Source organism: Felis catus, chromosome E3 (assembly GCF_018350175.1).
Source record: "Felis catus isolate Fca126 chromosome E3, F.catus_Fca126_mat1.0, whole genome shotgun sequence".
Taxonomy (NCBI): Eukaryota; Metazoa; Chordata; class Mammalia; order Carnivora; family Felidae; genus Felis; species Felis catus.
Window position 1 is genome coordinate 24,853,643 of NC_058383.1, and position 14,974 is coordinate 24,868,616.

The 14,974-nt window shown below is 37.8% G+C and overlaps 2 protein-coding genes across 2 annotated transcripts in view; one reads left to right on the forward strand and one right to left on the reverse strand.

The window, feature by feature from the left end:
* THUMPD1 (THUMP domain containing 1) overlaps nucleotides 1-1,559 on the forward strand; it is a 17,381-nt gene extending 15,822 nt beyond the window's left edge. The window contains exon 6 of the transcript XR_006590947.1: nucleotides 1,423-1,559. The gene's annotated coding sequence lies outside the window, so the exon portion shown is untranslated. The remainder of the gene's footprint in view (nucleotides 1-1,422) is intronic.
* LOC101083228 (acyl-coenzyme A synthetase ACSM4, mitochondrial) overlaps nucleotides 1-14,041 on the reverse strand; it is a 20,893-nt gene extending 6,852 nt beyond the window's left edge. The window contains exons 1-6 of the mRNA XM_003998788.5: nucleotides 13,703-14,041; nucleotides 11,198-11,408; nucleotides 7,740-7,947; nucleotides 3,244-3,387; nucleotides 2,197-2,353; nucleotides 273-352 (exon numbers count right to left, since the gene is read on the reverse strand). Coding sequence (XP_003998837.4) covers nucleotides 273-352; nucleotides 2,197-2,353; nucleotides 3,244-3,387; nucleotides 7,740-7,947; nucleotides 11,198-11,408; nucleotides 13,703-13,900 — 998 coding nt within the window. The 5' untranslated portion in view covers nucleotides 13,901-14,041. The remainder of the gene's footprint in view (nucleotides 1-272; nucleotides 353-2,196; nucleotides 2,354-3,243; nucleotides 3,388-7,739; nucleotides 7,948-11,197; nucleotides 11,409-13,702) is intronic.
* Nucleotides 14,042-14,974: the final 933 nt, after the last annotated feature.

Consider the following 14,974-nt stretch of genomic DNA (forward strand, 5'->3'; position numbering starts at 1 on the left):
CTTAGGGGCAACTGGGAAGTGATTAGGCAATATCTGAAGACAGTTTTGATGGTTGCGAGGGAGGTTCTACTGGCATCTAGTAGGTGGAAGCCAGGCAGAATGTTGCTCAACATCCTACAGTGCACAGGACAGTCCCCGACAACACAGAATTATTCAGTCCAAATGTCACTAGTGGCAAGATTGAGGAAACCTGGGCTATCCTGCGCTGAGAAGGGGTGATGCGGGACTATAGCTTTTGTTTGTGGTTCAAATGGAGATTTCTGCCCAAGTACCTCTTAAGGTCTTTTTGCACAAGCATCCGGTACACAGTGGGAGCGCTGCACAGGGTCGTGATGGGATAAGTGGTGAGCGTCTGGATGATGGAGAAAGACAGTTTCAGAAGTGGTTCATTAGAGGCCACAACCAGAGCTGATGTCTGCAACCCCTCAACGTCTATCATTAGCATGTTTTCATCTCATGATCACTACTAGGCATAAGAAAGCAAATATTTATTGTCACTAGTGACTGGATGTCTGTTGGAAACTTCCAATTATTGGGAAGAATACATATATGTTACAGTAATAGACACACACAATCAAATTCAACAAAAAGTAAATTGTCAAATTTGAGACCAACCCCAAAGTAGGAACTGGTTGATTCTACCTCAGGGGTGCAAATTACCTTTCATGGTGGAATTTTGAAACCTCCTGCCCATATATTCCTGCACAGTACTCACCCTAGATGTGAGCTAACCTACCAAAACTTTCCCAATACTGTTTCTATAAAAGATACCAGTCCTTTCGAGTGGATTGATTAAATGCAGAAGTCATTTTCCAGGCCCAGATTTGCTGGGCTCATTTTCCCTCTAGCTCCTTAAAGAAAAATAATGACATAGGCAGGTTAAATCTAGAGAGATACTCATGTTTTAGATTTCCTGTTTCTAGAGAGGTTCGACTATGCCAAGTGATAAATTGACAGTTTGTATTAAACTTAAACATTTGAGAGAAGGCTTTCAAGATGTATTTCTAGTCTCTCTGGATCATGAAAAACTTTTGATCTGTAAGTGAACATCTCTACTATGTGTAATTGCTCCCTGGATTCCAACTATTCTTAATAGGTGTAAGTGCTTATACCTAAGAATAGCGTAAAGTTTTTAGAGCACTTAAAATACACACATCTTTGTGTATTTGTGTGTATTTTAAAATACACACTATCTTTGTAAAATAAGAATAGTCTTATTTTAATCAACTTATTTAATATGTTAAATAATATAGATTAATAATATAATAATACATTAATATTATTAACATATTACTAGCATTACTATGTCTTAATATAATGTTAAATAAATTGATTAAAATAAGTATATTATGTATCTTACTTAAATACTATACAATATTTAATATTTTACTAAAATTGTTATTCTTATTTTTAAAAATGCAGGTTTCAGAACTGCAAACTTACTTTATCTACTTAGGACACTTTATTAGCCTGATGGAGAGATCCTAGTTCTTATGCTACCCAGCATTTCTGTTAAGACCCTCAAGCCATCTCGTCAGACCAGTTAGCAAAATAACAGGGTGAGTATAGCTTTTATTCACACAGGTGTGGTGTTTGTTTAATAACATGTATTTTGTTAAGCATAACTGATTTTTCATGGGTGAAAAATAATTGGCCTGAATCACATCTTTCTAAAGGCTAAAGAAATGAGAGCAATCTGATACCTCAATCTAGCTGTCTCTGGCTGAAAAGGAGGGACATGCCTGATTTCAAGACAAATATTGGGTTCTGAGAATTAATAAAGTGAGAAGCTCAGGGTGAGGGGAGAATGGAAGGAGCTGCTCTGGGAGAAAGGTGACCCCACCTTTTAGTCTTCTCTACACAGGGTTTGGGATTTATCACCTATTGTTTTTGTTTCACTGAGTCAGAAACCAAAGATTTGTTTGGACTTGAGACTTCTAATCTGTTACTTAGAATCTCATGCTCAGTGGGACATTAGAAATCCTGAACAGTTTGAAGCACAAGAGTGGATTTTATGCCTGAGAGTGTTGTGGGTGTTTCCTCTCTGTTAAATACATTCAAAGGCCAAGTCCCTGGAGACTTCAGTTCTTAAAAAGGAATTATTTCCACAAGCCCAGGAAACTATATTCTGAAGAATCATTTCTCTGTAGTTTTAGAGGAGACAAGGGAGAGATGTAGCTAGAAGTCATGACTTACATCTAAGAAAGTGTCAGTGTCAAACTGGGCCATCCGATGTACAAAGACACACGCTCCCTGAAGCCAGGATGCAAACACACTGCCAATGGCAGCCTTGATCCAGCCAGTGTCAGACATGTTCCATATGATATCTGAGGACTTCAGGTCTAGCCAATACCTAAGTGATATGGAGAAGCAACAAGACCAAAAAAAAAAAAAAAAAACAAAACAAAACAAAAAACAAAAAACAAAACAAAACAAAGCTAAAGAAAGAAAGAAATCCCACAAAACAAAAAACAAAACAAAACAAAAACAGAAAAGCAAACAAACTGGTGTCTTTGAGAACTGGCCAGAACATCAGGGGCTACAGAGAAAGATCAAAAGAAGCCCGAAGGCAGGATGAGCTATTATTCTACCTCCCACTTTTGTTATTTTGTTAGAGAACTTCTTCAGAATCCTAGGTAATATGAAAATAGGGAGGCTGGGTTTGGCATGATATTCTAGGTTTGTTCATTGATGCAACAGATATTTATTGTATCAATATATGCTAGGCACTGTTCTGCCTAGCATAGTGAGATAGACTAGATATCTGCTCTTACTTCAGTAAGACAGATAGCTAACAAGCACACAATAAAATGAATGAGTATAGAACAGTATCATAATATCAAATAGTGATAAGTGCTCTGAGGAAAATAAAACAGGTAATGTGATAGCTTTAAGATATCTAGGAAGGCCTTTCTGGGTGGGTGAGCTTCTCTGGCAATGAGAAGGAGCCAGACATAGGGTTATCGAGATGTGGCCAAGGGTGATTCCTGTACATCACCCTGTGCTCATCACAAGTGCACTCCTTAATTCCCATCGCCTATTTAATGCAGAAGTTCTTGCTTGATCAGTTGGTGAGATGGTGCCATTTACTGAGCTAGGGTTGGGCAGGGGCATCAAGGGTTCTGTTTTGTAGACATTATATTGGAGAAATCCAATAACCCTCCAAGTGGTGGTGTCAGCTCAGTTGGATACACATGTGGGCGGCTCAGGGGAGAATTTAACAAAAACAGTTTTCCTCCCTACCTTCCACAAAGGGTGTACCCAATTCCAAGGCTGCTCTGAGAGTGCTGGGCCATCTTGGGAGCACCTGTGGTCCCACTGGTGAAATAAATGGCCATTGGTTCTTGACTTCCTGTTTCTACACAGCTGTGCTCTGCAGAGGCAGATCTGTAAAATATGGATCCCAACATAGTGGCTGAAGATGGCAGACCAGTTTATCTCTCTCTATATATATTTGCATATATATATATACATATTTATATATATATTATATTTATATTTATATAAATATAATATATATACTTATATATTTATATAAATATATAAATATATAAAAATATATAAAAATAATATAATATATATAAATAAAATATAATATATTTATATAAATAAATATATTATATTTACTTATATATATAAATATATTATATTTTATTTATTTATATATTATATATTATATTTATTTATATAATTTATAAATTATATAATATATATAATATATAATTTATAATTTATAATTTATAATATATAATTTATAATATATATAATATAACAATATAATATATATTATATATATTACATTATATATATTATATATATATTTTATATAATATATAATTTTATATATATTATATATATAATTAATATATATATTATATATAATTATATATATAATTATATATATAAAATCATATATATATATTTTATAATTATATATATAATTATATATATATAATTTTATAATATATAATTTATAATTTATAATATATAATATAATTTATAAATATATTATATTTATTTATATAAATATATATATTTGCATATATATATATATATATATATATATATATCTTCTTGATACCAGAGAACAGTTAATAGAACAAAACCTAATCCAAAGCCTTCTTGAGAGGAAATTATCAAGAAATCTTAAAGGGACTTTGTAGATAAGTACTAAGCTTTAACAACTCACTTGTCTGTTTTTTTAAGTGCCACCTTTGTATAGGTCACATAGATAACCAAGAGACTTTCAAAATCAATGGCAAAAGGATGTGTATTTAACCTTTTTCTCTCAGTGCTTCTTTTAATCTATGATTTTTTAAAAAATCAGTGAATCTTTGTGAATTTTTAACATTTCAAGAGTTTTTATGATTTAAAGGAAGATCTTTTGGCATTTGAATCAAACTTTTTAATACTTTATGTTCAGCATCTTCAATATCGCTGACAGACACAGCTTCTTACCATATAGCATCCCATTCTTCTTCCTTGCACTGATAAAACTCTGATTTTGTTCAGGTATCAGGCAGGGGAGACTGTTCCTTATATAGCTCTAGGGGGTGTCTTGATTATCCTAAGCCAATCATGCTAATTCTTGTACCAGAGACTGATTTAGGGATGGGTACATGTTGCAGTTATGGTCAATGAGATTTAAAGGCTTTATGGAAAACGTTTCCTTATTTTAAAGAGTCATGAGGAAGGGATGCTGCCTTTCCTCACCCCACCTATCTTGTTTTCTGGACTTCGGATATTGTTGTGAAAGTACATTATGTCTGGGACAACCCTAGCCATGTTGGGATCACAGGAGAGATTAGCAGACACACTGAGGATGGCACGATGGAAAGATGAATGAATCTGGGTCCATGCTAATTTCATCAAACTACTGAATAACCAACTCTCATTCGGCTCTATCTCTGTACTTCTTACTTGTCACATAATAAAATAGTTTGTGTTGTTTAAGCCACTTATAGTTGGGTCTCCTATTACTAAAGCCAAGAGCATTCTATGAATAGATAATAACAGTATCTGTGTAAGGTTATCTGCACAGACAGCTCCAACATTTCCTTCCCACCCTGCACAAGAATGCCCTTCCCTCACTGAGGAGTGGAGCCTATGTCCTCTCTCCTTGAATCTGGGATGGCCTTATGACTAATTTTGATTGACAGAGTGTGGCAGAATTTCTTTGACTTCTCAGCCTAGGTCTTAAGAGGCTTGGTAGTTTTCACTTTCACTGGGGCGGGGGTGGGGGGATGCAGCCACCATAGGAAAACGTTCAGACCCTCCTGCTGGAGACAGAGGGCATGTATGGGACAAGTGAGGTGCTTCAGCCAATAGCTAACACCAGAGCCTCAGACTTGTGAGTGAACCCCCTTGGGTCCTTGAGCTTCAGTCAAGCTGATATGGAGAAGGATAAGCTGCCTCTGCTGAGGCCTGCGTGAACTTTTTTTTTTTGTTTATTTATTTTTGAAAGAGAGAGAGACACAGAGTGTGAGAGAGGGAGGGGCAGGGACAGAGGGAGACACAGAATCTGAAGCAGACTCCAGGCTCTGAGCTGTCAGCAGAGAGCCTGATGTGGGGCTCAAACCCACAAACTGTGAAATCATGACCTGAGCCGAAGTTGGACGTTTAACCACCTGAGCCATTCAGGTGTCCCTGCGTGGACTTCTGACCTACAGAATCTTGAGAAAATAAAATGTTGCTTTATGCCACTAAATTTTGGGATATCTTGCTTCTCAGTGAATTCAAAGTCCTTTTTCTTCTGATTTTTTGGGCACCTTTAAGGGACTCAATGGCACATTGCAGAGTTGGTTAGGGCAGGGACCTGTGAAGTAGGGGTGCTTGCCGTTAGGGGTATATAAGATACCCGAGATGGGGAAGAAACTAAGAGGACTTCAAATTATATGCATTCTTGTATTTATTATTTAAAGTATTTATTTTTGGTATTTGTATAATAACCAAAAACACATGTATATGATTTATAAATTAATATGCATGTTTTGTGGGAGTGTTAAAAATATTTTACTGACGGAGATGCATATTCAAATATTCTGGGTGCTATTACCTTAGGGAATCGCTACACTGCCGAATGACTTTATTAACTGAAAATAATATGAGTAATTATAATTACTATAATATTTGTGGAGTGATTACTATGTGCCAGGCTTTATACTAAACACTTCACATGCTTCATCACATTTAATTCTTTTACAACCCAGTGAAGTATATACTATCCTTATCCCCATTCTTTGGATAAGAGAGAGTTTCGGAGATGTTACTTGACTTATCCCAGGGTACACAGCTTATAAAAGACACAAACAGGATTCATTGGCATAGCCCTTGGGAGAGAATTTGGGGATTGACTAATAACAGGAATTTGGTTTGCATTAATTAGTAGGATAAAATTTCATTTCAGCAAACACACACACACACACCACTGCCCTATTCATGTCTTCTTTCTTTAAGCTTCTCTGGAAGAATTTTTAAAAAATATTGTATTTAATAGCTCTTTGAAGGATAATACCATTAATTAACATTCTATTCTTTTTTTTTATAGTTGAGGAAGTACTTTCTCACATATTAGTTTATTTTATCCCCAAAACAACACTTGAGATATGTGTAATTATCCCTGTTTTACATATGAGTAAAGCCAAGGTTCAGTGATCTGTTTTGTTCATTCATTCATTCAGCAAATATTTATTAAGTATCACCTGTATGGTAGGAACTGGAGATAGAGTGATCAACCAAGCAGATAAACAGTGCCCCTGTCTTCTTGGAGCTTACAGTTTAGGGCAGAGTTTGGCAAATATTTTCTATAAAGGGCCATACAGCAAATATCTTAGAATTTGTGGGCCATGTGGTCTCTGTTGCAACTACTCTACTCAGTTCTTATAAGATTTACAAAAACAGGTGCTGAGCCAGAATTGGCCCATGGGCCCTATTTTGCCAACCCCTATTGCAGAGGATAAAAACATAGCAGATAAGGGAAAAATGACTGGACACAATATTCCGATAGTAATGACTGCTATGAAGAAAACAGGATGATGTGATAGAGTGGTTTGGAATTCTGTAGATAGGGTGGTCAGAGACAATCTCACTGAGAATAAAACATTCAAGCTAAAATCTGACAGGAAGGAGTCAGCTGTGAAGAGGACGTTGGAAAAGCATTCCAGGCAGAAGAAACAGCAGATACAAAGGCCCTAAAGTGGGGCATGTTTGAGGAATTAAAGGGTGGCCAGAGGGAATCAAGGCAGGGAGAGTAGTGGGAGAGGTGATCTAGGATTAGGCTAAGTCCAAGCCATGCAGTATACTCATAACAAGCCACAGTAGGAGGTAGGGAAACGGAGGCAGAGCTACATCTTTTCTTCTGTGCTTAAAAATATTTTATTAGGTGATTCTTTAAAAATTTTTTTTTAATGCTTATTATTTGAGAAAGAGACAGAGAGCAAGCAGGGGAGGGGCAGAGAGAGAGGGAGACACAGAATCGGAAGCAGGCGCCAGGCTCTGAGCTGCGAGCACAGAGCCCGACACAAGGCTCAGACTCACAGACTGAGAGATCATGACCTGAGCTGAAGTCAGCCGCCCAACCCACTGAGCCACCCAGGCACCCCATATTAGGTGATTCTTTTATGGGAAGGGGTCTGGATCGAGTGATAGTATTGCGAGTCCTTGAGGCAAGGAGACTCCGAGATACAGTTGTAATTGGTGTTATTGCTGGTACTGCAGTTGAGGCGGGGGAAAATACTCACTGAAATAATTCCTGGAAGCTGAGCCACCCATTCTTGCTGTGTGGAGACACCAGGAGTTTGGTCTCTAAGTCAGGACACTCTGACATGATGGACTCCACTGCTGGGACCACCTCCTCACTGACCACAACACACTTGGCTTTGGATGCTCGCAGCCGATAGAGAATGTCTTTTGCTGTCAGCTGGGTTGTTCCTGGCATGAAGACCAGCCCTGGGAAGGAGAGAGGGCCCTGAGCTGAGCAGAACTGTTGTCCATCAGGTAAGATTGTAGACTGTTGAAATAGGCTCTGTGCTTGGTAGAGAGGAGTTGTGGATTATAGCCTTTAGCTACCCCTGTCTTGGTCCCCAGGGACATCCTACAGGACCTTGGTCACTGGGAGATCATTAGAGCACTGGCTTTAGATTCTGATAGTCCCTGGGTCTAATTCTGTCCTTGCAACTTACTAGCTTTGTGACCTTGAACATGTTACTTGATCTCTCTGTGCCTTCCTTTCCTTATCTGAAAAATGAGGGAAAATAGTAAGTGTCTGGCATATAGTAGGCATTATAATGGCATAACATTTTTGTGAAACATTTGCATCATTATTATATGATTCTTAAATAGCACTTTACAGCTCATAACATATTTTAATGAACATTATCTTAGTCAGTCCTCTGAACCAGTGGTCTCCAAAGTGAGTTTTGCAGGGTAACCTACTGAGGATGAGAAGAAAAATTAGAATTAACAAATTTTATTGTGATATTAGAATTCTTTGTTTTAATCTCATTTTTGTATATATTTTATAACATGCATGCTATATTAGTACAGAAGAACAGTATAAATAATATATCCAGATGGGAGGATGTGTGTCCCAAATATTTTTATTGATAGTTTGTGCAATCAGAAGAGCCTGGAGACCACTGTTCTAAAAAGCCATGTAGGTCCATGCAGTTGTTGACATTTGATGGAATGTGAGATTGAGTCATAGCCAGTGAGGGGCAGAGTCAGCCCTCAAACCTGGGTCTTCTCAGTGGTCTGGAATCATCAAAGTTTGTCTACACTCCTTTGGCACTCCTTTGGCAATGTTTAGTTTATCCCACCTCTTCACTTCCTTCTAAACACTGGCCTGAGATGGACCTGATTTTAAAGTAGCACTTCCTTGTGAGAAGGACATATATAGGAGAATTAGATGAAAAGCAGAGGGAAGGTGGTTTGCACTTTCTAAAGTGAATCAGTGAAGGAAAACAGAGTGTATGTAAAGCATTACGAACAGCCACTGAGCACTTATTAGGCCTCCGCTATCTCACTTAAAACCAGTCCCAGTGTATAGACGACAACTAGCCCAAGAGTCACAGAGTCTGTAAGTGGCAACCAGGATTCAAAGATACATTTACTAGACTCACCAGACCTGTACTCTATAGCAGACTACTTATTTCTTGGTGAGTTTCCTGAAGTCAGCTAAATGGGAAGAAGTGGACTTGAATTCCTAGAAAGAGACTTTATTCATTGAATATATTTTAAAAGCTCTCATGTGTCATTCTCCTGTTGAGAAAATGAATGAATATATGACAATAAGGAAGTTAATCAAGGAGATACCTTACAGGACCTCAGATAGTGCACTCCATGTAAAAATTAAGATTATTTATTTTGCAAATACTTGTTCTTAATGGCTCAGAAATTATTGGTACTCTTGGTAGATTTTTGACATGAATGTGTTCAGTGCATAGCACGGGAGTTAAGGAAACGTTCTCTTCTGGTGGATTTCAGAGTTTAGCATTATAGCAAAAGTGAAATATTTTGCCACATTAGGTGCAATACAAGTATCTCAATATTCACTCAGAAGATTTAATAATTCTGAATTAGAATTATGAATCAGAAATAATTCTGAATTAGAAAACAATCCTTAGGTGCTTGCTTAACACTTAATTAACTGAATGTTTTTGATAATTTGGCCTGGGGGTTTGTTTTTAATCTTGGCATTTCACAAATTGCTTAAATTATGTTAAATAATATTAAGTACATTTTTAATCACAAACCACTTTTAATCTCCTTCCAACATACAATTGGTTTCACATTTCCAAGTTCCTTTTTATACTAGATACAAAAAGTACTTTATATATTGCTTTTATAAAATTTAAATTGGTAATTAAGAGCATTTTCTAATACCATTGTGAAATCCTTATAATTATCTTTTTAATGATATCCCATCAAGTTTGAGGTATCATAATTTCAACTAGCAATAAACACTTCTATTAAACTTGATTTAATCATTTCTATGTAGTTGTTTCCAATTTTTTTCTCTTGTTAATGATATTGTAGCAAAGATCTTGTGTTCTCTATGTATTATATCCTTTAATATTCTTACTTTTTAAAAATGTTTATTGATTTATTTGGGGGTGGGGTGTGAGCAGGAAGAGGGGCAGAGGGAGAGACAGAATCTTAAGCAGGCTCTATACCCAGTGCAGAGCCTAACATGGGGCTTGATCTCACAACCATGAGATCTTGACCTGAGCTCAAATCAATAGTCAGATGTTCAATCGACTGAGCCACCCAGGTGCCCCAGTATTTTTATTTACCTTTAGTTGATTTATAGACATTGTGTCATGCTCTACAGTAGGTATTGGAAACTTTTTCAGTAAAGCACCAGGTAGTAAATATTTTAGGCTTTGTGGACCATCCCATCTCTGTCTCAATTAGCAATTCTGCTGTTGTAGAGCAAAAAGAGCTGTAGACAATATGCAGATGAAGGAGCATGGCTGTATGCCGTTACAACTTTAAAGCTTTATCTACCAAAATAGATGGCCAACCTGTAGGCCATGGTTTTTGCCAACCTCTGTCCTAGAGTGGAAAAAAATATTCTAGAATTTTTATTTGGGGTAAAATATAAATTATTATTTTTATAGAAAATGTGTCATTGAATACATTAATCTTTTTGGCTGGAACGAGGCAGAGGTTTTCCAACTGGGATCCGCAGTCATATTCTTATAAGTCCTTGTATTCTAAAATGCTTTTTCTTCCTTTAGTGTTTTCAAATCTGGGAGAATCCAAATATATTCAAGAAAGTAAATTCAGGACTATCTGGCTAAATACATCATAACCAGCTCTGCGAAAAGGCATTAGTGTCCACATTTGCTTTGATAGAGTTTTTGTTTAAATCCCAATTGCGTAGCTTTCTAGCTGTGTACCTTTGGACAAGCTTCTTAAACTCTCTGAACCTCAGTTTCCTCTTTTGCAAAATGGGCATCACAATAATACCCACCTCTTTTTTCTTTTCTTTCTTTCTTTCTTTTTTTTTTTTTTTTTAGCCACCTCTTAAAATAGTTGTTATTATTATTACATCATGGTTCCTCTTCATCTTAACTCTTATTTCTCTGTTCTCTGTAAGCAGAGCTTCAGTTGGAACTAACAATTCAGAAAAACCTCAAATGTCAGTCTCTCTCTGTTTCTGCATGATTTAGAAATGTTAAATATTGGCACTGACCTGTTCGCATACAAGCCACGTTTATAAGCCACCACTCTGGGATACGGGGCAGAATCACAGCCACTCGGTCTCCTCTCTTTAGGCCACAGGGCTTGATGAGCACGTTGGCAGCTTTTCGGGACAAGGAGCCCAGTTCTTCAAAGCTCCATTTCACCTCAGCCCCTTTGCCATTCACCCACCATAGGGCTGGGTTGGCTGGTCTCTCTCCTGTCTGGCCATGGGCACATGGAAAAGAGAGAAGGCTTATATGACTGGTCCACCAAATAGATGGGACATCTGCCATTACTTCTTCTCAGCACCTGTGCTGGTGGATTCTGGTAACAGCACCCTAGTTTGTCATTGGAGGACCTACTCCTCTCCTATTGAATATAGCTTAGGTGAGACAACCCATCAGGGTAATTGTCCACCCACCAGTGAGAGACATGTGACCTATGTTGGGTGAATCAGACCTTCTGTCCCTGATTTTGAGTTTTCTGAGAAGAACAAAAAGATAGAATATAGTTGAAACAAAATCTGTGTATGAGCTCTTGGTGCTTCTATATCTCCAGGGAGCTATCCTGGTTCCTGTTCTTGCTGAAACTGACTGTCCAGCTTGCAACCCATTTTTGTGAGCACTCCTATGTCCAATAAATTTCTTTCTTGCTTAAAATAGATTCTGTGCCATCCAAATAACCCCAATGGTTGTACTAAGGTTGATTAGGAACAAAGCATCTTTTTCTATCTGTCTATCTATCTATCTATCTATCTATCTATCTATCTATCTATCTATCTATTTTTTAGGGAGAGCACACACACGTGTGCCCACATGACTGGGGGGAGTGGCAGCGAGAGGGGGAGAGAAAATCAAGCAGGTTCCACACTCAGCATGGAGCCTGATTTGGGGCTCAGTCTCATGACACTGTGATCATGACCTGAGCTGAAATCAAGAGGCAGATACTTAACCAACTGAATCACCCAGGTACCCAACATCTTTTTTTTTACCCAAAAGACTGAGGGATGGTTTTCAGAGAAAACAAAAAATAGGATGGTGGGCCTTTGGGGGAGGCTCATCAACCGATGGATTTTTGAAGGAAACTTCTCCTATGATTCTACAAAATACACTGTCTATACTGAAAAACCTCTTCACTTTGTGAATTACCCAAAAAAAATTACTCCTCTTTTCTTCCCTTTTCTGGAACTCTCTTTTTACCTTCTCTGGTTAGAAAATATTTCAAAATTGGGGCACCTGGGTGGCTCAGTCGGTTAAGTGTCTGACTTCGTCTCAGGTCATGATCTCACACTCCGTGAGTTCAAGCCCCTCGTCGGGCTCTGTGCTGGCAGCTCAGAGCCTGGAGCTTGCTTCAGATTCTGTGTCTCCCTCTCTCTCTGCCCCTCCCCTGTCTCTCTCTGTCTCAAAAATAAATTTTAAAAAATTTAAAAATTTAAAAAAAGTATTTCAAAATTCAATTTCAATTTCACTTCCTCTCTGAAGCCTTTCTCAGCCTCCTCTTCTCTTCTCTGACTTCTCTGTATTCCCACAGCATTGTGCTCAGATGCCAGATGACTGTGTTATATTGTATCATAATCCCTACCCTATGGGTGTAAGATTAGGGTCTGACTCATGTACTCTTGGGACTGGTGACCTTGGATAAGGAGCTTAACTTCTATGAGGTTAACTTCCTTATTTGCAATCCCCCAGCATGGTGATGGGGATTTGGTGAAATAATATAGGTCAGTATTTCTTAATCTTTAGTCATTTGAGTATCACTACTTTTGTCAGATCTGTTTACACCTGTGCTATTGTTCTTGGTATTTTTCTTTACATTCACTCCTTTTTACTTGTATACATTTACTTAAGAAGGAAAATGTGTTTGGCTATTATTGGTAAAACCAGTACTGCTTGCTAAAAATAGGTTACTGAAAAATAAATATATTGAAAATAAAATATGCCCTTAAATTTTGTCTAGAGATATTCAACTTCTACCTGCTCTTTCTGTTCAAAAGAGAGTTTAACAAGTGTAAAAGAGCTGTTAAAGATGTAATGGACTTAAAGGAACACTTTCCCCTTAATTTAATAGGAAAGATTGATTCAATGTTATTTAATATTTTGTATATCTAGTACCTGCATCTTTTGAGGCACAGGTCCTTGCAAATGACTATTATTATTAAACCAAAGCTCAAATTACTGTTTTTTCCATAAATCTGTAGCTAGCCTGAACAGATGAATGGAGAGCAAAGAGCTGCTGAAGGAAATGAAAGAAAAGAGAAAATGAAGGAAAAGAGGCAGGGCTCTGTGAGTAACTACCATGAAGGGGTCTGAGGAAGATCCAGAGAAAGACAGTATGTGGAGTTGAGGATCAAAGATCTTCCCTGGGGAGAGAGAAGAGCAAGTGGAAAACAAACAAAGGAGACCCAGAGGGATGAAAGAACTGAATTAAGAGTGACAAATGGACCACAGAACAAGGAAATGGAAGGCTGAGACATAGGTGGATACCAAGCATCCAATGGAAGCCTATCGTGTCATACCTTTTCTTTTTGGGACCACTGGTCCAGCACATCCCCAGCAAAGTTAAAGTTTTTAGGCAATGATCTCTCACAGCGATTTATGGCTTCAAAGTCAGCAAGAGTCAGAGGTGCCCAAAGCTGGTGATCTTTGTGAAGGTACCGGCCAGTTGGCTTGGCAAGCCAAATGAATCTGAACATCTGATAGCGGAAAAAAATCATGATTTCCAAAGGGCTTTGTCAACTGATATGGATGTGGAAGTTCTGTAGCCTGTGGGGAGAGATGGGTAGGGGGAGCGTTAGTCTCTCTGGTTGCTCTGTGGTGAGACCGGGGAGTGGACTTGTGGCTGTGTGCTCCCCAGGGAGTTGGGGAACACCTGAAAAACACTCATCCTTTTTCAGGGCTGTGGCAGTCAGCCATGGACTAGTCTCCCTACCACTGACCTCTCCTCTTCGTTCTGTCTGTGATCAGGTTATTCTTCAAAACAAAACAAAGCTGACAACTATAGAATTGTCAAGCTTCCATTTTTCGTCCCTATCTTCTCCCCCAACCAAACAATAGGCAAACAGTATTTTGCTGCCTCAATAGACATTCAAGCCCTGCTTCTGTCTGCCTCGTACTCTATTCTAACTGTATTTTGTAACTCCTCTACTTGAATTTCCTCTTCTAGTTAAAGCAGTCCACTTATTTTCATGAATGCCTATTTCTAGCTCTAAGATTTAGTCTGTCATTCACCTTTTCTCTGGCTTCCCTACTTTCTTCTCCCCTCAGTCCTTCATTATAATTGGTTAGAAACCTTGATTTAAGTCCTGGCTCAGCAACTTTCTGATAATAGGACTTTGGGTAAATCACTTACCCTTCCTGCACCTCCATTTTCTCATGTGTAAAATGGAGGAGGGGAGGAATATAATACCTCTCTCCTAGGGTTATTATGAGGATTTAATAAGATAATGTGTGTAAAATAACCAGCATGTAAAAAGTACCTTCAAAGTGTTAACTAACGCTTTAAGATTATTTTCATTAGTACTATGGTGGCATTGGTTCATGAAGTAATTTTACTTTATGAATCAGGAGACCTGGACTTTACTCTGAACTCTTTCAGAATTAGCTTTGTGACATTGGTAAAGCCACCTCCCACTGCCATCTGTAATTTAACATTTTTTAATAATACTGTTATTTCTTCCTTTGAATTTCCATCATATGCATCAATATTCCTTACATGACAGGTTTCTAGCTTATATTATTAATTGTTGTTTTCAATATATGGGCTTTGTCTCTGTAACCTACCTAAATGG